The sequence below is a fragment of the Drosophila simulans genome, chromosome 3L, assembly GCF_016746395.2.
Source record: "Drosophila simulans strain w501 chromosome 3L, Prin_Dsim_3.1, whole genome shotgun sequence".
NCBI classification, from domain to species: Eukaryota; Metazoa; Arthropoda; class Insecta; order Diptera; family Drosophilidae; genus Drosophila; species Drosophila simulans.
The window spans coordinates 16,529,443-16,557,234 of NC_052522.2; the positions used below are offsets into that span (position 1 = coordinate 16,529,443).

Here is a 27,792-nt window from a genome sequence, read left to right on the forward strand (position 1 = left end):
GTGCAAAAGTGTATGATAAATTAAATAAATAATTGATTATTTTACAGAACAATAAAGGGATATAAGTAAAAAATACCAATGAAAGAAAAACCAATTTCTAAATATTGCATAGAACTTAATTATATGTGCTACTAAAATAATAATATTAATCAAATCCAAGCAGTCAAAAGCTGTAATACACATAACTTAAGTACCGTTACAAGCAAAGGTGCTGACTTTCAAAAGCTGAGCGCTGTGTGTCGATTCGGTATATTTGCTCTGGTATGTGGGTAATTTTTGACTTTCGACGACAGGTCACATTATTTCTACATGTGCCGGGTCGGCAGCTAAACTTCATATAAAAAGATTCAATCGAATCGAAGCGTCCAGAAACAAACGAAATTTAATTTGAAACCAGTACAAATACTCCAAACCATGGCTGCTGAGGAGGGAAAGTTTGACAACATACTGCTAGCCGTGGCCGAGAAGCATCTCGGTGGCGTGCCCGAGGTAAAACAATAACAAAGAGCGCAACTTCTTTGTTTCAATTTTGTGTAATCATGTTGTTTGTGTTTTATATCACAGCTCCTTGGCACTTTGGCCAGTTTTCTGCGCCGCAAGACCGACTTCTTCACGGGAGCCAAGCAGTCGGAGTGGGAGAAGCTGCTGCTGGATGTCTTCAACAAGGAGGCCAAGCTGGCCATAACTGAAAACAACGAAAAGATAAAGGCTCGCGAAGCCTCCCAGCGCCTGAAGGCGGAGAAGGAGATAGCCGAAAGGAAGGCCCGCCAGAAGGAGATCGACAATAACAAAATATGTGATATCACCGACGAAGAGGCAGCGGCCATTATCAAGGAGGAGGAGAACAAGTATGTGCGAGCGTTAAGAGATCATTTACTAAAATACCCTGGTGACTCAGCGAAAGCTGTGAAATTCCTGCAAAAAGCCAAATTAGCATTCTTTTTCAATTCTTATCCTAAATATGTTGTATCATTAGCATTCGCACATCTTATAAAGTCTAAATCCTCTACAGAAAACGCCAGCAGCTGCTGGATAGCGCTGGTGGAGAGCCATCTGCCTCGAACCGCGATGGCATCTCCAAGCCCATCGAGAAAGTGGACGATGAATCCGATAAGAGTGAGCTGGGAAAGCTGATGCCGAATGCAGGCAATGGCTGCACCTTGGACAAGTACACCTGGACCCAAACTCTGGAGGAGGTGGAGGTAAGTCCGGGCACGTGTGGTCCCTAACCCTGTTTTTCTGCCATGTTGGCCCAGTGAGGTGTTGTCATAGTTATATAGTAGCTAGCAGTTTTAGAAGCTCAATCTTTCAATGCGTAATTGATGTCCTTATTTGTGCTGTTGGTTTTTGAGTAGCGTCAAACATAATTATTATTTATTACTTTACTTGTACATTTACATTAGTTGTCGATAAGCTAAAATCTTTGATTAAACACTTAATTGGTGTTTTCTTGTCCGACTACCTTAGTCGCTGGTTGCTAGGCAGCGGCCATAGCTGAAAGCCCAAGTCATTGAACCCACGACAGTTTTGATTCACCAACCCTTCGTGTAAAATTATACAATTCGCTTTATTAAACATATCACAGGGATAAATAACTTATTTGCTAACCAGAAAGTACAGCATTATCCGATACCAGACGGCGTTTGTCCGATCCGCTCCAGATCTAGTTTCTTGTATGTTTCTCTGTCTCCATAGCATAGCGCGCTTAATACTAATGAATTTTCCCAGCTTCGACTGACTCGACACTCCATCCAAACAATCTTTAAATAAATATCTTATACAACTAGCGCCAAGACGACACGATAACAATAATAAAATTAATAATAATGGGGGACAAAGACAATACAATAAATAATATGCTAATTGGCTAGGCAGGGGTATTAAATCCTAGCTCTTGGGCATGTCGCGGGCGCGCACTAGAAGAAGAATAGTTATTAGAATTTAGCTGACACAGTGGATAGATGGAAAAACTTACTCTCCAGCGCATAGACCATGCCCATGATGAGCAGCATGAAGATGGTACTCATGCTGACAATCAACACGGTGACCTGGCGTCCGCGATCGCATAGACCACGCTTCGGTTTCTTTGGCGGACCACCCTCTCCATTGACCATCGTGAAGTGCATGGAGCTAGCGATGGATACGGTATCCAGGTCTTTGGTTTTCACATACTGCAAATTGGGATCGACGTCGGCCGGCTGCTGACCCTCGATGGCGATAACCGCATCCTTGCCGCTGCCGAGGGCCAGGTTAGCATTATAGTTTGACGAGGAGGGATTGCTGGGCATCAGCATCTTGTTGTGGCGCTCCTGCTTCTTGTGGATCTCCGCAAAGCGTTCCAGATTCGCTGCCGTCAACAGCAGTGAGCCGGAAGCAGCGCTCTGTATAATTCGAATGGAAAAAGAGGAGAATGTTTGTTGAGTCACGGCATTCGATACGGTTTGGTTCTCCACAACCGGAGCCTGCGTGGGCTCGGCTTACTCACCCGCGTGCTGTTGTTACTGTCGCTGGAGCCCTGGGAGCTCCTCGATCCCCTCTTGGCTGCCGCCAGAACAGCCGCCGCTGCTGCCGCAGTTACTGCAGCACTTGTATTATTGTTATTGTTAATGCTGCTACTGTTACTGGGCGAACTGCGCTGGTTTAGGGTAGGCGGATTCGAGTGCGATTTGTTCGAGGACTTGGAGGAGCTGGCCGAACTGATGGCCGAGCTCGAGGAGGATGCCAGCGAGGCGCGGGGAATGTGCCAATAGTCCTGCATCTGTTGGGGATCGAAAAGAAGTTGGTTAGACATAAACATGGTATCAAATGGGTGTACAATTAGATAATATTTTTGTAAAGTTAAGGAATTTTCTAATGTTTCAAACTGCAGATCGTGTGCTCTACAATTTCTGCGCTACACATTTTGGTCTTCCCCAGTTCTCTGTTCCCCTGTTTCCGCCATTTGGTGGTGCTAGCGTCAGAAGAAATCAAAATCCAATATCAAAAACCTGAACTTTCGAGTTGTCTTTCGGCTTGTCTTTGTTTTGCATTGGCTGGTTGCCAACTTGTTTGATATTTATGGTCTCCGGTCTTGGTTGGCTAAAAGCCTGATTTGTATTTAATATTAATTCGGCTAGTCGACAGTTTATTTTTTGTGGACAAGCTTTTAAATCTGGGGCCTTTCTCTTTAAAAGACTTCGCCGATTGTTTGCTTTTGACGTAATTGTGGCAATCAATTGTCCGCCCAATAAATATATATGAGAATTCTATTAACAGTGCCTAAAGAAAAAAAAGTTGCATTTCAAGTTTGTGCCTTCAGTCTTTTGTTTGCCTTTGCGCTCGGTTCGATACTTTTGTGTGTTTTGTGCGTTTGTCTTACACAGCACAGAAGTTAATAAATTTGTTCGTGCTGCTTCTTGCGTTTTATTTATTGTAAATATTATTTAGGCATGCGGAAGTCTTATCACTTTGTATTGATTCAACTTGATTGGCCAGTTTTCGATTCGTTTTTTTCACACAGCGTTATTTTCGGTTTACTTAATGTGTCGTCTTGCGTTGTTACTTTACTTACATTTGTTAATTCGCAATTTTGTGTTTGTTTTGTTCTCGGGATTTGTTTGATTATTACACAAATTTATCACACACACAATTTAAGCTAATTAGTATCACAATCTGGAGTATTTTTAAGCAGAGTCTCGCTCCGGTTGTCAGTCTCTTTAATTAGGGTTTTATGATGTATATAATTTATTTAAATTACGGCTCGCGAAACACTCAGCTGATTAAGCTGCTGTTTGTGGATTAACCGATTCGATTCTCTTCGCAATTCTTCTCGTACTTCAGTGGCGCTATTCTCCTTCTTCTCACGTCTTCTTCTCAAAGCGAAGAATTTTTCAGTGCGCGTGTCGCCAAACAGAACCGATCTAAACGGCCTCAAGAATCGAACTGAAGCGAGCTTAGCGGCTAAGTCGAGCTCACAGGTAAGATCTCTGCTCACCTGAGTTCTGCCCACCTGGGCAGAGGCGCGGCGTTGCTGTCGCTGCCTCTGTCGGCGTCGAATGCGCGATGCGCAAACCTTTTCGAGTGTAAGTGTTTGTTGTTGCTGGCTTTCTTGACGGATTTTGCATGTCATAATATTTCGGCAGTTTTCGTTTGTTGCCACAGCCACAGTAGTCACTCGTGAATGAAGGCAGTTACAGGACATTTTGAAGTAATATCATTACATAGATTTCCAATTATAATAATAAGAATCTATAGCTATGTTATACAAATGCGGATCTAAGTTCATAGTTCTTTATTTTTTCTATAATAGGAATATCAAAAAATCATCTTTTCATCTAAAAATAGATCCCACTGTACACACATTTATATAGCTCTTAACGATTGGCCACTTCTTCAGTCCATTCTTTTGTTTCAATGATGTTTGATGGGTCTGTTGCCGGCTTTGATGTTTGGACTGCTCGCCTTGGCTTGATCACCTCATCAAGTGATTTGCCAAACTTTCTTTCGGCTGTTCTTTTTATAGCCGCCCGCCCTTTTGCTCATTAAGCTGCAATTCGGTTTTTTGTGCTGGTTTTTTTTTGAGACTCTTAAAGATCTTCAGTGAAGGGCCCTTGATCGCTTTTGGCGTGTGGGCGTTTTCTAGATCCGTTTCGATGGCCCAGAAATTGAAGTTTGATTGCGGGAAAACCCTAATTCTAGTTTAATGTTAACTTAATTAGGGGCAAACCTTGACCAGCTTACAGGCGGCAGCTCCGCCCATTTGCTGTAGCATCGTTCCCAGGGCCCATTAATGTTTGATTAATACATGTTCCATTATTAAATCAACGGTTTATGGTCTTATAAATAATATGGCCATTATTTAAATGTCCTAAAGAAGACTAAGCAAGTCTATTTTTGGTTAATTTCAAATTCTAAGAAAGCATTTAACGTCAGTGATGCCAACAAAAGCTTTATATCAACGCGATCAAAAATGGAAAAAATGAATTAATTAATGAGAAATTCGAAACATGATATTTAGGTGGGGATGCACAAGTTTTCTGTCAATTCCTAATCAGGTTTTCTTTTTTTACAAAGGTTCAAAATTTGCATTTTGGTAAACATACTTTTCAGTTTTGGTTTTGAGAATATTCCGATGTCTGCAGACTGTTGACGCAATAAAAATAATAACGTGAGTCATCAAGAAATACGTTTTTTGGTTTTCCATTAATGAATTTGAATGAATACATTCAAATTGTTTGCGTTTCTCTTGGCGGAATTGGTTAAACAAATTGCCAAAAATCCCCAAGAATTGTTGTCGGATTGGCATAGTTGTTTTCCTAATCTAACACTGATCTCATATTATTATAACATTATACTTCTAACGATCTGTGGGAATTGGTTGAATAAACAATAGATTCCGAGAGAAACCCAACATTTCTATTACAAATTTGTTTGCTTTGGCTTAAATCCATCTGTTATTCTCGGTAGCAAAAGGCAACAAATGTTTCTAATTCTTTTTTTCGGCAATAACTTTTGTTGCTTCGTCGTTTGCTGTTGCTGTGTCGAGCATCTTGTTATCACCTTTTAAGTGAGACAAGTGAGTGGCCTGCCGCCAGTTCCAACTTTTTTCGTATGCCCCATACTCGGTGGTATGGGTGAAGTGCTGCCCGCTCGAGTCCGGTCGATTTAATCAGCGGAGAGTTGACAAAGATTACCTGACACGGCCAGTTACCAGAGCAGTGGCAATGGACTCGCCGGCAAACGCGAATCGCATTAGCAACGAAAAGTATAAATCGAGGCAGAAAATCAGGCGGTGTTTTGAGATCACTTGAAAAGGCAAAAAGATTGAGGGACGTCGCCACTCAAAGAGATGGGATGACGGCGAATGGGAGCCAAACACTTGCTATAGAACGCAGGCCGAATCCGATCCGAAACGATCCGAGACATTCCCCCAATAGAATGGGAGACCAAACCAACACCATTCACCTCATCGTCTCATCGCGAAACGCCATATAAAAACCCAAGACAAACAAACAAACGATCTTTTTTTCATGCATACAATTAAAAATGCAAAATAGTTTCCAGTGACGCCGATGACAAACGGATGGAACTTACGTGCCCAGCGATTTCTGTTCCATTTTGGGTGACAACAATTGGGATTAAAGCAAAAAACAAATATCGTGGTAAACGGGGAAATCCCTTCAAGCTATCTGGATAGATCCGTTGACGTTTGCCACGCTTATTTGTGTGGGGCCCTGCGGCCAGTATTTCTCTGATTGCGGCTATTAAAGCTTAATTTTCGTATAGAAAACGTTTGGCTATTCTGCCTTCGGGGGCTATATTTAATAAATAGAATCTTAAGTTAATGCTAAATTCCATGCGAAATTCTTGACGATATTGACTCACTCGAAAAGGAAGCGGAAATATTTAATAAATATTTAACTGATACCTCATCGCAAAAGAGTTCAAAATACACTACAATTTTTATTGCCAACTTTACGCCTAATTGCGGTTATATAAAAATCAAAACGGATATTTTATTTGTCCATTTCACACATGCTTAGTTTATAAACCTCTTAATGGGTTTCTCCTATAAATCACGCTAAAGTCAACTTTGGTGTGGTTCGCCAATTGTGGATTGGAAGCCCAAACAAAACTCTAACAAAGAATCCAACCTGACAAAGCCTTTCAGTAAATTAACCGCCTTTAAGATCTCAGTTTCCTGGTTGGCAATTTATCATCGAGATCAGGTCAAATAGTTTTAGAAATAACTTTTCTCTTGAGTTATTTGTAAGTTTAAGTTTTTAAGTCATCTTCGATTGACAGGATTCCCAGAAGTTTTGCTAATTTATCGTGGACTGAGTAAATTTATTTAGATAAATAAACTGAAATATTTTACAATTCGGCAGATATGCTAACAACTTTTACATTTATTCAATACATTAATAAACTTGTATGATGAGCAAAGGAGAGCAAACTTAACTGATTAAATTAGCTACTTTTAAAAACTATGCTTACATTTTCGAAGATATCGAATGTCTGCTACAACACTCATTTCCATTATACTACTGTTCTCGAAGCTTCTTCACGTTTTTTGAGATTTTAATTTACGCGAAACCATTCAGAATGGCAGTTATAGCTTTGACTGTATCAAAAAGATCTAGTTTCTCACAAATGGGAAACCATTCAAGTTGACACAAGATCTCGTTTCTCAGCAGATTGGAAACCTTATAGAGTTAATTATATGGGATACCCCCAAAATTGACTAGGTTAACCGGATAGAGTTTGCAGTATCATTTGCTTTGTAATCCGCTTATAGCGCAAACAAATGGCTACCAGATCGATCTCTAAAATCTCATTTACCATGCAAATGTCAATACGGATTCTATTGTAGCCACTCGAAAGCTCATTGTACGCCGAGCTATTTGGTGGCTGGTGAGGATTGGGTCGTAGTACAGTGTATTGGATTGGATTCGAGTGGAGTGGAGTGGAGCGACGTTCCCAATAGGAACTAGTTTCAGAATTAAACGCAAAACAATTCTAAATGGAAAGGAATAAAAAATAATTTGCCACGCTCGACTTTGACTCCATCTGACTCTGTGTTGAGATGTTTAGGGGTCCGTCCACTCCACTTCTGGCCACAAATAAGTCAAGTTTAAGCCGCTTTTAATGAGCTGGCAGTAGGCACTCGTAAAGATAAACACTTCGATAGAGGTTTATTTAGAAATGGTTAATTACAGAATTGTGTTTCTATTTAATTACTACTTTAGAATACCATATTGACTAGTGTTTATTTAAAGAATCAAGTACTTGGAACCTTTCTGGTGCATTTTATGCATGAACTTCATATAAATATTATTTTTTCTGATTTCAAGGAATCCAGCAATCACTGTACCCAGTTTGGACGACTCAGCTGTTTTGTGTGATAACATTATCGAATACAAAACACTCCGCAGATACACACTTCTAAACACTCGACTCCATCAGCAAAGCCAGTTTTTTTTTCCTTCCAATTTTTATTTTGTTTATATGGACGGTTTGTTGTTCGATCGCTACTCTTATTGTTGTTGCGACCATTCTTTTTTCCTATTTCATTTTTTTGGTGGTGCCTGGCACCGGATCGCATCTTTTAGCATAAATTATTTGCGGCTAGATATTTAAAGAAAATGAAATGCTGTTCAAGTTTTATAGAATTAATCAGAGGCAGCCAGCACCAAATGAGCTAGCAACCAATACGAATAACAGTTCCAAACGGCAGTCGACAAAGATGTCTTTCACTTTACAGATAGATAGATAGATAGATAGAAGCGCTGCGAATTGGTTCAAATCGTTGGGTTTTTGATTGATCGATCAACTGGTTAGTTGGAGGTTTAACGTGCAGCCTGGCCAGTATGAGCATTAAAATTAGCTGGGACCCGATCGATTTGCATAAAATCGCCCACTGTCAGACGATCAGTCTGCGAATCCGCTCTCACTTGGATAAGTGTGCCAAGTCTCGTGCTTTTTTCTTGCTTATTTTTTTTCCCATCTTATTTGAGCCGTCGTCGCAGTCATCAATTTTTCGTTATTATTCATTAATTCATTCACGACGACAACTTTTTTTTATGCTCGTCTCTGAACTCAAAAGCGAACTCTGACTTTGACTGGCGGTGACTCTTCAGCTTTGTGTTTACCTTTTTGGTGGCACAGCTTCATTTTCATACCTCACATTTTACCCAGGGTCTATTGTTTTTCCTCGAGCCGCGGCATTTGCATTGGTATCCCACCTGTTTAGCTGATTTAATGGCCGTAGGTGTCAGCGGGTCTGCAGACTTGACTTATGATTTGTGTAAATTTCCTAGTTTCGAGCATAGTGTTCTTTAAGTTGCTATTTGCATAACCTTCAGCGGTGCAGAATGGGTTTGTTTTCAAGTCTTCGGGTCCCTTGAGAAAGCTTACATTTACCTAATAAGTTTTACATAAATTCCAGTTTCAAAAACAAAGTCAGACATTCACATTTGGCCATTAGATTGCGAGTCCCTTGATAGCCTTTCATTTTGGGGTTAAGAAAAACATGTACATATGTTCTTTTTTAAGGTTTTAATTAGTATTTCTTCCGATAAATTATTGAAAAGATTTGCTAACATTTTTAATTGACATTTTCTCTCGCCAAGCATTTAGCGCAAGATATGGTTCACATATTATTTTCGTATCTAAAGTCTGAGGCTTAAACGAATTCTTTTCATATTTCTCAACTAAGTGACTGCAATGATTGGCCAACATGACCAATTGAGTTTTTCTGTTGTCGAGCATTTAGCTTGGCGCGTTGCCCACGTCTCCAGGTATTTTTTCTTATTCTGACTCCGCGAGGCTATTTCTGTTGCTGCCTTACATCCGTGTATGATTCGAAATGTTTCCAATTGGCATCCGCTTCAGTTTCAGCTTTTGACACATTTTATCAACGGCGATCGCTGGTGATGAAGTTGCCACCCACATGGGCTGCGATCAGTGAGCTTCCGATGACATGAGCCGCGTGCTGCGCGAAGAAGAACTCGACGAGGTGCTACTACCTTGGCTGACTGCCCACACGAAAACCCCCCACTGGATAGTTTATGGACTATCATGAGCTGAACGAAAGCGTCCTTGGTTCAGTTGGATGCGGCGCGGCGTCGTGAGATTTAAATTAAAGGTTTACCTTACCCCTCATTGTTTCTGCCACATGCGATTCGCTAATTGATTGCACAGTCAGTTGTCTAATAACTTGGGGCTTTAATTATGCTGCGAGCTAATGGGAAAGGTGTTAATGTATGCATGTATCCGTGCGATTTATAATTAATGGCCAGCCGTGGCACATAATTCTAGACGCCAGTGTAATTGCTGTAAACTTGGCCAAGCAGCCGCATAAATCCATCCGCAGGTTGCTTTACTTCTTTACACCGAAAGAAATGAGGGATCATTGTGGAAGTGATAATACTTGTATTCCTTTTGATTGATATTGCTATTAAATCGCATATTATTAATTTAATGAGATGTCTGTAAACTGCAATTCAATCTCTGATAGCATCGATTGTAAAAACGTGCCAGATTATTTCGCGTGTATCGACTGCAACCTGTTGAGCGACATTCTTGAGAGCTCCTCGTTGCGGGGCTGGGGAATCGGAATCGATGCTAACTCCCTTAACCGGACCTGAAGAACCGCTGTACGTCCTTGAACTGGCAGCTGAACTAAATTCCCGTTCTACAATTGAGTCCTTGAACAAAGGAAGCCTCGATCCGTTGATCTGGTGAAGGGCAGATCGGGCAGCTGTGATATGATCGTTGGATTGTTGGATGCACAGACGTGCCCCTGCAGTTGGTTATTTATAGAGATCGTTATTAGCCGCCAAGGTTGTGCAATGACCAAAGCAAAGTCTGGCTAAAGAATCTCCGTAGATGTACACACAAATCGAATCATTAATCACAAGAGCTGCCACTCCAAGCTTCATTTTGATTACATGAAGAACCCCTGAATAATCCAATCCACTCTACTCTAGTTTGATTGTCATTAACGGCATTGCTTTTGCATTACAAAAGGCAAAGCATAAGCAACATTTTTAATGGAGTTACATTGTTTTCGATGCTCCTCATTGTGATTTTCAAAAGAACTGAAACTACTGAAACTAATTGTTGACGCATGCTTTTACAAATCTAATAAACTTCAATGCTTTTGATTTTACAGCTCAAGATTCCGTTTGACCTAACATTCAGTCTACGCGCACGTGATCTAGTGATCAGTATTGGTAAGAAGTCGCTGAAGGTGGGCATCAAAGGTCAAACGCCCATCATCGATGGCGAACTGTGCGGCGAGGTGAAGACGGAGGAGTCCGTGTGGGTCTTGCAAGACAGCAAAACCGTGATGATCACTCTCGATAAGGTCAATAAGATGAACTGGTGGAGCCGCCTGGTCACAACCGATCCGGAGATCTCGACGCGCAAGATCAATCCAGAGTCTTCCAAGCTTTCTGATCTGGATGGGGAGACTCGCAGCATGGTGGAGAAGATGATGTATGATCAGCGACAGAAGGAGTTGGGTCTTCCCACCAGCGAGGATCGCAAAAAGCAGGACATACTTGAGAAGTAAGTACAAGTGTACACCAATCCAAGGGCAGTACTAATAGTAGATTACCTTTACTCTTGCAGATTTAAGCAACAGCATCCTGAGATGGACTTCTCCAAGTGCAAATTCAATTAATCTAACATTCTCAACTTAACTTGTAAACTTTCGCTTTCGCACTTTTGTCACTTTTACACATTTTAAATGTGAATCTTCTTCATTTCCCAACCACACAATAAACTAATGCAAGCAAAATGAAAACGATTTGTAGATCGTACAACATTAAAACGAAAAAAAACCCAGCATCTTAAAATATTTCAATATGCTAATACCAATTAGTTAGTGAAAGCCAAACAACAAACCGAAAAAAATCGATCATTCAAGCTGTGGGATGAAACCAGCTTGATCTTCTGCAAATAATTGAGGTAACTCCTCGGATTTTATGGCTGCTTTTAAAGAGGAATTTAAATTAAATTTATTTATTGGACCTGAACATGTTTGTGGAACTGGATTGCAGGCATTTCTTTACTTATATTTAACGGTTTTCAACTCTCGTCGTGATTTAGGGTCCACACCCAAATTCAGATCAGAATTCCCAGTAGTTCTCTGGGTCAATGATCGGATAAATTGTGAACTCGTTTCCTAAGCCGGGCATAAATTCTTTATAAATAGTCTATTTGTCGATTTGCTAAGATTGAGCATAGTATAATCTCGAAGTGCTAACTAATTTTTTAATGAATTCGACTAATTTGGCAACTAATTGGTTGTTTTGCCTTTAATGTTTTTGTTTTGCGTATTCTATTTGCCACGTGCCGTGTCTTTTATGTTCGAGATGAAAGCGTGACACGCAAAATGATCGTGGTAAAAGAATTAAAATGAAAGGCTTAATGTTAACTAAATGTATTTATTTGAATAAATTGTAATTATAATATAGTAATAATTTACTTGACTCGCTTAAGTTACACAATCGACCATCCCTAGATTTCAGAAACTTAGGAAGAAGTAGAGACATTTGATACGCCCCGCTTAGTTGTTAATTCGCGCAGATCATTAATTAGTTAAAACGTTTCTCAAACTGCCGAGTTTAACAAGCCGTAGAAAAAGAAGCAGTCGAACAATGCCAGCGGACCCCCATTAATGAATGGTTCCCCCATCGCAATGGGGTGGAGGCCAAAGGAGATGGCTTTGGGATAGTTGTGCGCGTAATCCCAACTAATCATCGTCCGAGTGGGTGGCACTGTGTCATGCGATCATATGCCTCACTTAATTAATTACCAATTAACATCATAAATTACTGTCAGTGCGAACAATGCGAAGTGCGCAAAAAGTTTGCCAAAATTCGCATGCTGCTGCGGCTAATGGCCAAAAATAAATTGTAACAAATTGTTTGGCGAGAGGGCGGAGACGGGTCGACGGGTCAAGAACAGCAAACATTGAAAACAGAACCCGCAGCAGAACCGGATTTTTGATTTGAACTTAATATGTGGAATTTTGTTTGTTATAAATTGGAAAGTACAAAATGCTTTCAGTTTATATATCCGCTTCAGCCTGCCAGCCAATTAGAAGACACAACCGGTTGATAAAAGTCCAAGGGGAAAGAGAAAGCCCACAGCTGAATGTGGTTAGATAATTCGCAAGCCTTGCTGCTGCCAGAATGTGAGTCACTAAACAGTGATTTTAGATTAAGGGGAAATTTAGTTTGTTCGCCCTGGGCGCCGATTATAATAATAATATTCCAGGCGGCAGTCAGGCTCTAAAAATAGCAACTTTTAATAGCAACAATTGAACTGTTAAATGACGCACGTGATGAATGCGTCTTGTCTGCCCAACGCTGTCCAGCGGAGAAATCAATAAATATTAAATAAATGTATGAAAAAAAATAAAAACAAATCAACAAAAATGGGGAGCCATAAATAATGAATCCGGGTGCCTGCCTGGTGTTCTACTGTTGTTTCTGCCGTTCTACTCAGTTTTTATTATTATTGTTTCGACAGCCGCAGATTTTTGGTAATTTCGAGTGTTTCCCACATCTCAAACACACACACCACACACTCACATACTCACATGTACGTTAATAAACTTATGGCACAAATTATTCCTTTGGGGCGTTCTCAACCGCTTGACGGTCGCGTGGGCCAGTCTATTTTTTGTTCCCAAACTTATTTTTTATGCTGGTAATTGCGGCACATTTGTTATTTTTAGCCGATTCGGGGTCTGGTTTCGCCCATCAACTATAGCAGTTTGGATATTTTTTTTTGGCGGAGAAAGGGTGCGGGATCAGGGCTGATGGCTCTATTGTAAAGGCGGCAGCATCATGCCGGTCACGCCTCATAAATTCGTCTAGACTCGGGCTCAGACAAAAGACTTAGGCAACGAACTCGCTACGAAATCTCTGAACCGCTGCACTGTGGTCCAGAATTCGATTTTTTTGGCATAAAGTCTAAAAATTGAGCTACAGACTTGAAACTTTGTACATTTTGTTGTTAAATCACAAATAGTTTGCACAGAAAATTTGAAGTCTGTGCGACCACGCCCTCTCTTGCCTCCCATATTAACTACTGGTATGGCTCAGGAATCAACGAAATATCATTTTTTTTTTTTTTTTTTTTTAAAGTCGTGTATATTGTTGTTTTAAAAATAATCCCCCTTTTCTTTTTCTAGTTCTACATTCTAAATTTCCGAATATGAATTCGAATCAGAATCAGATTGTGAATCCAATATTTTGTCTCATGGATCAGGTTTAAAATTAGACTGTATTTCCAAAAGACTTATTACTGTCTTCGGAAGTGGTTTTTCCTATTTTTTCTCTCTCGTTCTTTTAAACTAATTGTTGATAATAGTGGGTCCGAATTATCAATCGCTCTGTGGAAAATATCACTCATCCTATTGATCCGAATATCTTTTTTTGCATGTGATAGTCGGTCCCTTTTGTAAAGCTTATTCCGGGCTTCACTCGTATTTTCAGTTTCCTTTTTAATCTTTCTCCTTCATTTTGGTAAGATAAGTTTCGGCGTCCCATTTGCTTCGGTGTCGTGGAGTTTTCAAAATCTCTAACAAGAATTGTTATCTTTGACGCCATCCACTTGGTATGTTTGGAAATAAATCGGTCTAGTTATCTGTTACACTCGGGCAGTTTTTTTTTAATAAATAATTCAAAATTTACTATTTTTTTGTCAATATCTTCTGTCTGTTTCGATTCCTGATTATTGTTGTTGATTGCGGAATAAACGTAATCTGAAACATAACTTATTTGCCTATTGTTACGCCTCCAAATGTCCAGGAGGTCGCTATGTCTGAACTCAAAATTGACTATATAAAATCAAATTTTTAAGAAAACGAGCAAAAATGGGCAAAAGATATTACTTTACCGTGAAAGACAATAGTTAAAGGTACAAACTGACGTTTTTAACTTTTGTCAGAAATTGTCAGAAAATTAGTTATACTCCACGAAACACAGGGGACACGTTAGAATTTTCTGTTAAAATACACATAAATTGGATGTCACACAATATAAAAACAGTACAACTATACATATATTACCTACATAAGTTAAAAACATCATACCTTGGCATTTATTTTCCATATTTTACTATAATTTTTGGATGCGTATTAACGATCATACCACATGCAAAAGTAAGCAAGTAATTTTTCGGAAATTGCATTCTCTCAATCAGCTCTTTAACACTTCAACTTTAAAAGCTCATAAAACGATTTAGTGAAGCTTTCGGTCAATTTTGTTTTTTGTTTTTATTTATATGATCAATTTTCTATTAGAAAATAATTGCTAGAGGACGATATATTGACATAAAAATTTAGACTTTATGCCAAAAAAAACGAATTCTGGACCATAGTGCGCTGGAAAGTTTTCCGTTGCTAAGCAAAATCATTGTAGCGCTGTGGGCATTTTCTGTGTCCACTTTGAAGGTCAAACACAAAATGCACTCGCAGTGGCAGTAACTGCTTTTAACCCAAAGCTTGGGGTATAAAAATCGCCCAATTCATTTAACATTTTATGTGAGTTTTGCCATTTGAAAGACACACAAATCCAAAAAATCCCAAAATAATCGCTTTTTGAAAAATAACTATAATTATTATATTACATTAATTTTTAACTTTATTCAAACGTCAGTAGAGAAAGTAAATTAGTTTACTATATGCACAGCATCACCATGCAAAAAGCATAAATTAGTAATCAATTAATTAAAATGTAAAAATTAGTGATCAATGCGCGGATTTCCCCGAGTGAATCAAGTATGAATAACTTTGGCATTACATTTAGCAATGAATGTTAAGAATGTTAATACATGTAGGGGTTAAGACTTTTTTGCATATGGGAGAAGGGAATTCCTCGCTGCTTAACTGGAGGCTCGTACCCGAACCGAGCTGCAGCATGTGGAGTCCACACAAGCGATGACGTTGGTGGGCTTGTCACCCGACGCCAATGAACCGTGGAGTGCCGAGTGCCAAGTAACTGGTGCCTGTTGCCTGGTGCCCCAACACCGGTTGGCAGTGGGCATGGCAATGTCTTGGCCGGGTCTTGAGATGTGCAGACAGTGTCGCGATCGCGGGCGGAGATTAATGGCTTTGTCTTATGGCCATTACATGGGCCGTTTCGTCAGCCGATCGTTGAAGGGTTCTAAGCTTTGCATGTCAATATATGGATAAATATATCCGGCTGCGTTCCCGGATCTGAATCATGCACCAGTAGTCTGTTTATACCTACAATATATTTATTATTGTTTTTTAACTTTTTTTTTTGTGCACCATTGAGTTGGTTGCCTTCACTTTTGGGCTGCCATTGCCTGCAGGAATTTCCAATTAGCTTTGGGTTATCGCACAATTTGTTTGCCTGGCTTGCTGCATTTGCATATCGGGTGCTGAGCGATTTATCGATGCTATTAGCTCGGTTTTTGGTTGTATGCTAATTTACGAGATCTGCCAGCTTTTTTATTGTAAAATAAATTGCTGCAAGCCATGGGAAATGGTCATAAAGCGGCGGGATACCAAATAATTCGATTGTTGAATATATTTTCTAATATTTCTAATGACTTGCAGAAGTCAAAGACTAATTCTGTTTTACAATAATTTTCGCATAATAATTAATACCATATCCGGGTATTTTCCCCATATTTTGCAACCAACATATTTTCTTCGGCTCGTTCGACATTTCTTGTTGCCAAGTGTTGGAGTCTTGGCCCAAATTACTTGGTTAGCCACCGGTATACAGCAGCTGTTCCACCGTTCACCGATTTGATAGCGATCTATTAATTGGCCATTTTTGGCGAATTATTTTTCGTCTTTTTTTTCCTTCTCGATCTTAATGCTTTGTTTTCGGCTTTATCTTCTGTCTGAATTATGACTAATTTAATGGTATTTAGAGTGCGGGCGACGACAAATTTATAGTCGATTATGTTGTCGTTGGTATTAAGTGGGAATATTTGTGTATTGAGAGTTTATGGCATTTTTCTATCGCTAATAGCTAAATATTTGTAATTAATTTACTGTTTCTTCTTTTGGATTAATGACACATTCTCGTATCCCCAAAAGCCCATTCAGAATATTCCCATGACTCAGATAACTATTTTTTATGTTTATCAAGTAATTTATAAACAATCCAAAAAGCAATGTTTGTCCAGTGGACATCGTGGGTGGTCGACAATCATTCATCCAAAAAGTTAGGAGAAGTGGCCGAGTATATGGCCATACGTATAATCAAAGTTATTAATAACACAACAATATCATTTGTTTGACATTTTATGAATTGCTGTTCTTTATGCTGTGTTCATCACCCGAGAATGTTGTGTGAAAGGCAGAAGAGCAATCACAGCGATGATGATGCATCTGCATCTGGAGGGGATTGTAGTCGTGAATGGGATTAATGCATGGAATATACTGCATATGCAGTAAGCCGACAATTAGAGAATGATTTCACTCGATTCAACTTGGAATGGAGGAAGTTCTTCTCTAGCATACTCAACCCCACAGATTGCATAAGTGTTTTTTATCTTAATTGCATAATTTACTGCGAAGACAGCCCTCTTGTTATTTGCCAGCTCATCTAAATGCAATTAAAACAATCTTAATCTAAATTTGTTGATTATGTTCGCATAGTAGACTAGGATTTATTGAAGAAGTGTGTTTTCGTATTAAAACTGTTTACTAAAGTACTTGTACACTCATAAAACCATATCTTGATTTCTTCTGTTGCGTTGCTTGCCTAATGATTAATTTGGAAATACATTTTATTATTTTAATTTATGGGTTGTACCGCTGGCATTTTATGATCATTTAAGTTGCATTAGCTAAATAATGGAAGCTTTCCTGTCTCATTCAATTAACGCACCACCAAAGGGGGTTTGTGCACTTGCATAATTACACACACATCTGGCAAGTTAAATATAAAACAAAAGTTAAATAAAGGCTGAGAAAAAACCAACAAAAAACTGCCATTAAAGTTGACATGGGAAATGCCCCTTCAGTCGCTGGATCAGAGTCCAAATTCAAGGGGGGTGTATGCATGGGGAATACTTAACCCCCTGTTTAGATTCCATTGTAAATATTTATCTTGTTTTCACTGTAGTTTTCTATTTACTTTGACAGCTTTAAAGCTAGTGACACCTATTTAGCAAACAAAATTAAGCACAGTATATAACATTTAAAGAGAAGAAACTTTACAAAAATATTACACTAAAATATATTATTAAAACAAGCATTTATCAGAGTTATATTGAACTTATATTTATAATTTATAATTAAATAAGGCAAATTTTAAAATCAATATCTTGACTATCAATACTTGACTACTTCAAGTTCTGCCCATTATTACTTTCTGATCACTTAAAACTCAAAAATATTAATTCAAATATCCAATATTAGCGTAGCTCTCTCGCAGAACAGCTGATCGGCTACCCCTCAACGCGCCCACCCACCTCCCCCTGAGAGGCGCCCATCGCCGCTTAGCGTGTTCATGCAAATTCGACCTTGACACAATTTCGTTTCACAACAGACAAGCAAACAAATGAGCGAGGGAGGCAGGCAGCCAACCACACACATGTGGTGTGTGCGTGTGAGTGTGACGGCGGCGACACACATAAAGAGACAACAACAACAACAACAACTGTGGGTGGGGGGTGGCAAGTGGGTGGCGGGGCAGGGGGAGCAGGTGAGATGGAGACACCACCTCGTGTAATAACTCAACCTCAAGTGCGGGCCAACTAAAACAAAAAATTTAATCTTCGCTTTTTTGCGGCTTTGCACTGAGAGAAATTGTAAGTGCATATGCAATTGTCTGTTAAAGAAATGCTTTTAAATTAAAAATGCTTCTTGACTTAGTTTATGTTTTTTGAATTTTGATTTAAATTTGACAAAGTGCATGTTAAATGACAGTTTGTTAAAGTGCAGACCAAAATAATATTTTGAATATATCATAGTTCCAAAATGAAAATATAATGCACTGCATATTAAAAAACTTCCATTATATATTTTTCTTTATGCAACTTGTGTTTTAATATTTTAACAATTTTTTCTATGTAAGTGATTTTGTGAATATTTAATTCTATTTAAGCCCTTTCAAAGCGTATTAAATGTATTTAAATCAGAGCTAATTCCTACTTGAATATTTTTCGCAGTGTAGCCGCCTTCGTTACACCTCACCAAATTGCCCGTTGTTCGCCGGCAGCATTCACATGGCCAAAACGTCTTACGAAAACTGTTTTCATTTTACTGCCAAGAAGTCAAGTCTGAGAATTGCATGCTCTGAACTTTGCCGGATTTCTGGGCGCGCGGGTAGAGATTTAGTGGTGGACTGGGGGGCACATGGGGTTGCACAAGCAACGAGGTGCGATGAGCATGCGATGGGGAGCACTCATTGGAAATTCTAATGCTAATAAATCGGGCCGGATCTGATCCCAGGCCTGGGTCAGGTCACACCATCTCACGATCGTCGCAAGCCACTTTGCTGATCCCCCAAATCGCTGGGAGCTGGGAGCTGGGAGATCAAAGGGGAGCTCGCCGACAAATTTTGAGTCATGCTTGGTGCCAAATTGGCTGGCTGGTCTGGGTTTTACAAAAAAAAAATAATATTAATAAAAAGGCGAAAAAATTAAAATCAGAAACAGCAACAGAAAGATCTCGCCTAAACACAATGAACTTCTAATTAATTTCAAAGTTGTCGGCTTTGTTTTTGCCATTTCTTGAAAGCACCAATCTTAATTTCTATTATTAATTAGTTAACACATTTCGCGCATTAATGAAGGAGCCACACGGAAAGCTACTCATCCACATCGATGGCACGTGGAAGCATTTTTAATCGCTCGCCCATAAATATGCACATACATATCTGTCGCTCTTCCAACCCCCAACAACCGATCCCCGTTGGGAATACATTCTTGGCCGGATTTCATTCTTTAGGCGGACACCTTGTGCCGCCGATTTGCATGGGATAATGAAGGTGGGCAATTAACGGCCTTCGCGTGTGGCAGGTGACACTGGAGACCTTATCAATGGGAACTGATTGGAAACATAGATGACTGGATCGAGAATTCCAACTGGTCATAAGTAAATGATTAGCTTGTCTTAAATTCAGACATCTATGTATATAATAGTATGAACAATTCAATAATTATTTATTAATTATTTCTTTTTAATTAATAATTTTTTACATATCTGAACAATAGGTTACATTGCATTCAAAATCTTTTAAAAAGTGGATTAGTTATATTTTATTTTGCCAACTCTATCTTATTCGCAATTCAAACTCAATTATTTGTCATTAACATTTCTCATGTCTACAGATCAGATAAAATTCCATCTTATTTCAACAACTTCCTTCCTCTTTGAGCTACATACATATGTACATATGTATGTCTATCTTGAAGATGCCCCCGAAATTAGATAATCTCCAGCTGGCAGCTGGTTTAATTCATTTTTTCGAAAGTGAAACTGTCAGAACCGAATCGCATTCGGATGGCGAATTCGAAATCCGCTTCGGTTTCAGTCATTATCCGATTTAAAGATCAGGCCGGCACAAAAAAGGAGACTCTCGAAAATGTTTATTTGTGTATCTCTTACACAATAATAAATTATAAAGATACTTTTTGCTGCCATATGTGCTACCAAATTGGATCTTCGGTTGCTTCCCCATTCTTTTGGCTGGATTTAAACGTGGGTGCTGCTGCTCATTTGTCGTTTAACGAATCCGAGTATATATATGATATTGTCAAATCTGAAGTGGCAAATTCGACAAAGTGAAGGGCGAACTGTCTGGGAATGCGATCGAGTTGATTGAGTCGAGTATATCGCTCTACTCCCGTGACACGTGTCCCCCGAGATTTCTATGGCTTCCCATCGCAGAACAAAGCAACAACCTCCGCATTGGCTTTCAATAGAATTTGTTATTAACTCTGAAGTTAAACGAAATTGCATGGCTGAGCAGAAATTGGCCAACATTTAACATTTACTTTGGCTTTTTCTGTGCGCCTTTGATTTTTGTTTGGTTTTTATTCGAGAATTCTGCACAAGGTTATCAAACACAAACACCATCGAGGCAAAATTGAATGCAATTAAAGTTTGCATTGAAAGCCGCCGAAAAATTGCTTCTCTTAACAATTTTAATAACCGAATGCAATTTGCAGTTTCTCGTGCATGTGTGTGTGTTCGTATCTGTGTGACTTAATTCAAAGCCACGTTTGAAGCCGAACAAAGAGCAATAAAATTTGGCAGGGCACAGCTTAAAATGGTTAACTTAGAAGTAATACCAAACTCTGATTTACCAAGAACAGAATAAAGGAGCTGCGGCTTAAGGTTGGTATTTCGATTTAATTAAGTGTGCTGTTAAGTAGAAACAAGCACGTTTGAAAATTAATTTACGTAATTAACTCTTAGCCCAAAAAATAGATATAATAAATATAACATAAATTTAATTTATATAAAAATTAGTAGAAAGTGTAAAAAAGAATGAAATATCTTACAATATAATATAAAGATTCTTTTCCAAAAAATAGATATAAAAAATATATAATAAATCTAATTTATATACAAATTTTTAAAAAGTGTAGAAAAGAATAAAATATCTTACAATATAATATAAAGCTTATCTTTTTAATAATGTTTTCTTCAGATTTCTTTGAGATATTGCCAAACAAAAATCACATACAAAATTGGTAATGTTTTTAAGCCCGCTGAAAAATGTTAAGCTGCAAACTCGCTTCGGCAATTTGGCAATACTGCACTTAGAGTGAGATCAATATTTCTTTAAGCCATATCAAAAGAAAATCCCGACAAATCAGCAGCAAAAAATATGCAATTTGCCTATTGATCAATGCACTGCTTAAAGAAATAAAATATATAGCATGTCGCGAAATTATGATGAATGATGCGGTTGGAAAAATTTGCAATTGGCAAACTCGGACAACGGGGGAACATAAAAAACAACAAACCGAAATGAGACAAGGAGACAAATACAGTGAAAACAAATTGTAAACACGTTTTCGAGCCATTGCGGCGTGCCGCCCAGCTTTAATGGGGCAAGGGGCGTGGCACTTTTTGGCGGCACAAAAGACAGGCCGCCAACTTGTCACGCACATTTTGTGGCTTTATCCGCCTCTGTCTCTTAGCCTAGTTAGCTTGCTAAAGTTAAAGTTGCAACAACAAATGAAAATAACAAACAAGCGTAGTAACTTTTTTTTTTTGGTGGGATAAATTTGTCATTTACCTGCTTGGGCGCATCCATTTTTGACCGGGCTAACGAAAGTGTGAGTGGGAGAGATGATGTTATCGAAATTCAATTGGTTTTATTTTTGGGTTTTTTGTTTCGTCGGTTTTCTGGTGTCTTCACTCGGGCTACTTTGGGTGTATTTTTAGTTTGAAGGTTATCAGTGTCACTTTTGGGTTTTTTCGATTTCAGTTCTCTCTTCGGATATTTCGATATTGTTAAATGTTCAATTCGACTTCACGATTACTGTTTACAGTTTATCTCGATATTTTCGATACTGTCAAGTTTATCGGACTTCTAGATATTCGCTATCGTTCGATTTCGTTATCAATCACTTTCAACGCAGAACAACAATTTTGAATTGACAATTTTCAACTTGTTTGTGTGCTTTTCGCTTTTCCGTTCGCCGCCACAACTTTGATTCGTATTTGAAAAAGATTAAATTTCGCATTCACTGCAAACTAGTTGGGTACTCGAAGCTCTTGGCGGTTTGTTGGCAAATGTAGCTCAGTTTTTCTATAACTTTAGCTATAACTTTTCAGTTTTCAACTCTAGCTCTGAAGGCGCGTGCACACTCCGTTGCGGCTGTGCTGAGACTAACTGCGACTTCGGCCGCCCGACGCTTCAAGTATTAAGAAAAAAACTACATTAAACATTGTTTGCTTTGGGGGCCTGCACACTCACACACACACACACATTCGCGTTTATATGGAGAGCATGGCGACACACACACACTCACACCCAGGTTGGGGGCTACAAATTGTTAGCAGCTCGGCAGATCTGAACTTTTGTGGTTAATGCCAAAAGTTGGCTTCTGCTCGAGTGGCCCGAAGATGCTGGCCCGAAAAGTGGGCGTGGAAGTGGGGTCAGAAGTGGTCTAAGTCTGCCAGAGGAGCTACCAGTACACTGGCCAAAATGGGATATAATTCAGCAATGCATATTACTAAACATTCGAGGTTCCAAAAAATGTTTACAAATTCATCGAAATAATATTAATTATTAAAATTATAAAATTATAATTATTCTTCCGAATTTAATTAAAGTAAGTTTAATGCATTTAATATTTATATTCTTGTCACAATTACTTAATATACTTCAAAATAATATGCTTATGCACGCATGACCTTGAGCTTACATCATAGCATACTGATTTTTGAAGATTTAAAAGTGAGTAACTGCCTAATTATTAGGTTTGGTTGGTAAAAAATCTAATAAAATTCTAAAATTCATTCCAATGATTTTGAAAACATTCTTTAATTGCATAAGATTATTGTACAAATCCTTCGTTCTAAGTGTAGCTGCATTTGAGCTTTGCTCTATCGCAGAACCAGATACAAAATCAAGGTCGCACAAGCTTCCGTTTCTTTCAACGCGGCTAACTCGCTTTTTTTCAAGCCCATGCTTGCTTTTTACTCGATTTACTCTATGTTATGTAATGCAGTTTTAATTGATCGTCTTCCTCGCCCAGGGAGATTCCGATTCCGATTCCGCCAGTCTTATTGTTGTTTGCTGCGAATTGTGAAATTGCGTAATCTCTTTTTTTGTGAACCTGGCCATTCAGCACGTACACAAGAGATAGACGAAAACAGAGGGAGACGGAGAGAGAGAGAGAGCGCTGCCGGCAAACGACCTTGACACATATTCGCCGCCGAAGTCAACGACCAACGAAGTTGGTTAGGAAAACTCGTTACTGTTGTTGTTGGCCCGGCACTTTTGGCCAGGTGAGTCACGTGGAGAAAGAGTGGAGAAATGCTGGGCGGCAGCGAGAGAGAAAAGCTGGTGGCTTTTGGCCATGAACTTGAATTCGATGGGCTCTTTGGCTGAACGAATTGAAACAGATATATTAATCAAGGTCTTGTCAGTTGAGAAAAGGCAAACACACATTCATCTGTCAACTATTTCTTAAGGCTACACAAATGTTTCCTGAACATTCTACGGTTTGAAGATACATAAAATTAAGTTTTATGCCGTGTTTATGCAAACCTGTAGGTTATTTTTACACAACCGATTACGTAGCTCAAGCTCTTAAGTCTAAACAAATCTCGTTTAAAGTAAATTCTTAACAAAATTACACCATTATCGCAATAAACATAAAAACATCAATAAAAATTTGTTTTAAAGATTATTACATTCGATATAACTTGTGGGTTGGACCGGAACGTGTTTTAAAAACGTGACAGATGAGCAGGCTACCAAAATTCAGTTAAAATATTTATGTTTGGCCATTAGGTGATTAACGGTTGTAAATGTAATTGCAGTTAAGCGGCAAGATGTAGATATAACCATTACATTTTAAAGCTTTGTAAAAATGATGGCATCTTAAGGGGGCGTGGTAGATTCGGTTTTTATATAAACAATGCTGGCCTAACAAGCAGTACGTAAAAATGCAATTTTAATTTGCATTTCTTCAGAGCAATAATTCAAATTTCATCAGCCTGGCAATAAAGTGTCGCATTTACGCTGAAAATCTGATAAATTTTGGGGGAACTCCGTCATGAATGGTTTAAAAAACCTGAATATCTTATTAAACTCATCTTTATATTTCGTGATTGGCCCGTTGACGATGGTCAGTTTTGTTTTCTTTGCCAATGACGGGGCAAATTTTCCAGGCCAGCAACTTGATCTCCCAAAGTCGAAGAGCAAAACACTGCAAATCCCAATCTCTGAACGGCTTAAACGGTTCGGTGGTTAGCATTCAGTTGCAAATTGCTGTTAATTTCCAGCAAAAATATTTACACCGCCAGACAATGGCGGCAAAATGGGCAAAGTAAGTGGATCAAAGCTGGCCAAGAACCTTGGTAATGCGAAACGAAACGGCCGAAATGCAAATTAAAAATAATATTTTCCCTGCCTCTCGGCGAGGTCTGGCTCTGATCCCAGAAGGGGGCCCAGAGTCTTAGCCAAAGTCTGAGAGCGCTTGACAAATGCCAAAAGAGCCTTGGCAGCGACTTACCAACCAAACAGCTCTTGGCCAGTTAAGCCGCCGATGACTTTAATTACAGTTATTCGCGCCAACGGCGTCTGTCTTGACATTTGCATGGATAACTTGAATGCATCCATCCCAAGTGCAAAAGTCAAGATTTCCCGGGTGGGAGTTGGAAATGCAGCCGAGGTGTGGGCCAGGTTTAGTACCCATTAGCTGGAAAAAATATGCCATATTTGCCGCTGGCTAACAGAAAAGTAATCAAACCTTTTGCAGGCATTCAAGAATCTAGTATACTTGCATACGAAATTAGTGTCATAAATCAGCTTTGCTAAGCTTTACATTTTTATTTAAAATTAAGCGCAATTATATAATGTCAGTGCCATAAAAAAGTTTTTGCAAAACCTAATCGGAAGGAATAAATTATTAACGGGCTATAACTCATTTGAGATTACACATACGCTGCGTTGGCACGAGGCTGCATAAAATATTACTAATACGCAACGTTGTTCTTTCCAACACTGCTGCTTAGCATATTATCGATTATCGATTATTTTGAGGTGACAAGCTTAATAAATATTTTTTATTGCCAATTTATATTTATTTTCACCATTTTCATACCCAATTACCACTTTTAAGCCAATTTCTCACCCCAACTAACGTCATAACTAATAGCCACATTTCGCTGAATTTTTATGACAACTCTCATTATTAATAGGTGTTAAAAGAGCTTGCAAAAATCCAAAAAAAATGATGGTAGAAGAGGGGGGTGTTGTACCAATGTCGCATTGCTTATCGGTCGTTGAACTTAGCTGGCATTAGCATTTATTGTTGGCAAAACCGAAATTTTTGGCAAATCAATTTTCTACGCTCAACATGAGCAACTTAATAAGTAAGATATTAATAAACATAAACTGTCAGGCTGGCCAGCCGCTCAGCGACGTGCAGCTGTCAAAATTTGTAGACTTGAAAATCGGTATGGCGATGGGTGAAGTGGGGGAACCAACTCGTGCCTCGTTTAATTTTTCGGTAGCTCAATCAAATTATGAAGAAAAAAAAAACGACGGACAGCAACAAGAAGGCCCAGCAAGCTTGCAAATTATTTACAATTTATATGCATACAATCTACAAGCTGGCGACTACTTAATATCTCTGCTCAGTTCGAGCCAAGAAACCTTCAACTGCGGTTTGGCTAAGCGCTGATTTTGGCCAGATTTCACTGTACTGCCCTTGCCACTGTTTGCTAAACGTTCTCTAAGGTTGCTGGGAAAGTCTATGGAATGCCGATCGCAGGTCGGGGACCCAAGTCAAGGCCCATCCGATTTACATTCACCAAGGGCTTGGAAAATGCAAATGAAAGTAGTCCAATAATTTGTTGCAATCAAGCACGATCGACTATTATTATCTTTGTTTTTTAATTTACAATAGCAATAACCATCATCTAAAGCTATTTGAGCCAACATTAGTGTAATTGTTTTATCAGTATTTATAACTATTACTCGTGTGTTAACTATAACAATAACTAATTGCACTCAAACTGGTCGAATTCTGATCGTTTGAAAAGTTACAATATCCACTGACTTAGTAACAAGTCAGTATGCAGATTGGTGACAAGGTCTAGTTAAGAATTAACATACTAAATATGATGAGAAGTATTATAGGTATACTTTCTAAAAGAACAGCTGCTCAGACTTAGGGGCTTATTTAATTAATTAAGTTCTTATAAATTGTAAATATAATAAATAATACAATCAATCTAAGTACTGACTATTTACTAAGCTGATTTATGTTGGTACCGCATAAATCAGCTTAATAAAAAGTCAGTAATAAGATTAATTGCATTTCTTATTATATATGTATATAATTTTTTCTATTATTTTATATATATGTTATACAATAAATATTATTAAACAGCTGATGTTTGGTTATTAAATATTTCTATAAATAGGCATGTTAAAACCCAGCAGTTTCAAAGACCAACAAGTTTCTTTTATTAGAACAACCTCCCTTTAATATAATTAACGTTCGATAAACATATTACTATTTTTGGCTGGCAGCTGCAAAAGCAAACGTTACCATTAGTGGCAAATTAAATAAAAAATTTGTTTTTATTATCTCGAGACTTGTTACATTTTAAAGCGTTAAATGGCGAACATATTTTGAGCACTTACTTCGCTGTTGTTATTAATTTTGCATTTGCCGCCTGGCTTCCTGCTCTTTGTTCGGGGTTACGTCCGTCCGGCTAATGGCCAATTTCAATTCTTTATAGACCATTAGGAGAGCACCCAGGCAGTGGTAACAAGTATAACAACTCATTTAATGGGCATTACTCATCTGCGTATACTTGATATGGCCACGCTCCGCGACCTTGGAAAGCGGAGGCGGTGTGGCAGTGCCAGGTGGTTAAAAAAAAGAATAACCATAACCAAACCAGATCCGGAGGGCTGGACACGCATCGCGGAACTGAAGCGGTCGGAAAGTGGCCTTTGTCTTTGATTTATTACGAAATCTTCGCGCTAATTGCCCTCGAAATGTAATCCACTTCCCATTTCCAGACTTCCTAGTTTCAATTAGACATCAATTGTGCAGCCAAGCGATCGATCCATTAGTTGGTCACAGGGTCAGCGATTCTATTCCCACGCCAACGCTTTTCGACGCTCTTAGCCCACTATTTTGCATTCATTAATGGGACACAATCTCCGGTTCGTTTCAGCTGGGCTATCTAATGAATGCGAAATCCCCTGGCAGTCGACATGCCGGATCATTTGGCTTATATAAATAAACATTAGAGCCAAGTTCAAGACGATAATTGTCTAAAATGAAAATAAAAAAGGCGCGAGCCAGTTCGTGAGCACATCTGGACTGGGTTGCCATCACTCACCCACCATCGGGTTCTTAATTCTCGACCTGTCAGCCAGATCTAGTCAATCAATTGGCTCAGAGAACGTTGCGATCTCCATTTGGCTGGCGGTAATTTAGCTGACTTGGCCAAAAGGGTTAAGTGCGATGGCAAAATGGCAAATCATGGTAATTATGAACGGGCCGTGCCACTTGCGAAATTAGTCGACTTGGCTAACGCTACGTGCATTAATTGTTCGGTCACATAAATCGGGCCAAGAGGGGGCGGCA

At 38.9% G+C, this 27,792-nt stretch overlaps 2 protein-coding genes across 3 annotated transcripts; one reads left to right on the top strand and one right to left on the bottom strand.

Annotated features, from left to right (window-relative positions):
- Positions 1 to 273: 273 nt before the first annotated feature.
- Positions 274 to 11,293, top strand: LOC6738387 (nuclear migration protein nudC). The gene is made up of 5 exons (XM_002085160.4): positions 274 to 489; positions 565 to 848; positions 1,013 to 1,202; positions 10,655 to 11,052; positions 11,116 to 11,293. The coding sequence occupies exons 1-5, from the start codon at positions 415 to 417 to the stop codon at positions 11,165 to 11,167; spliced, it is 999 nt and encodes a 332-aa protein (XP_002085196.1). The 5' UTR covers positions 274 to 414; the 3' UTR covers positions 11,168 to 11,293.
- Positions 1,549 to 22,378, bottom strand: LOC6738388 (cell wall protein RBR3). 2 transcript variants are annotated; one of them, XM_016169375.3, is made up of 4 exons: positions 21,741 to 22,378; positions 2,486 to 2,758; positions 1,976 to 2,381; positions 1,549 to 1,916 (listed from the first exon to the last, which is right to left on the bottom strand). In XM_016169375.3, exons 1-4 carry the CDS (start codon positions 21,756 to 21,758, stop codon positions 1,888 to 1,890), a joined length of 726 nt encoding a protein of 241 aa, XP_016032218.1. In that variant the 5' UTR covers positions 21,759 to 22,378; the 3' UTR covers positions 1,549 to 1,887. The 2 variants fall into 2 exon arrangements, with proteins under 2 accessions (XP_016032218.1, XP_016032217.1); XM_016169374.3 differs by lacking the exon at positions 21,741 to 22,378 and adding an exon at positions 3,551 to 3,951.
- Between the last annotated feature and the right edge of the window lie 5,414 nt (positions 22,379 to 27,792).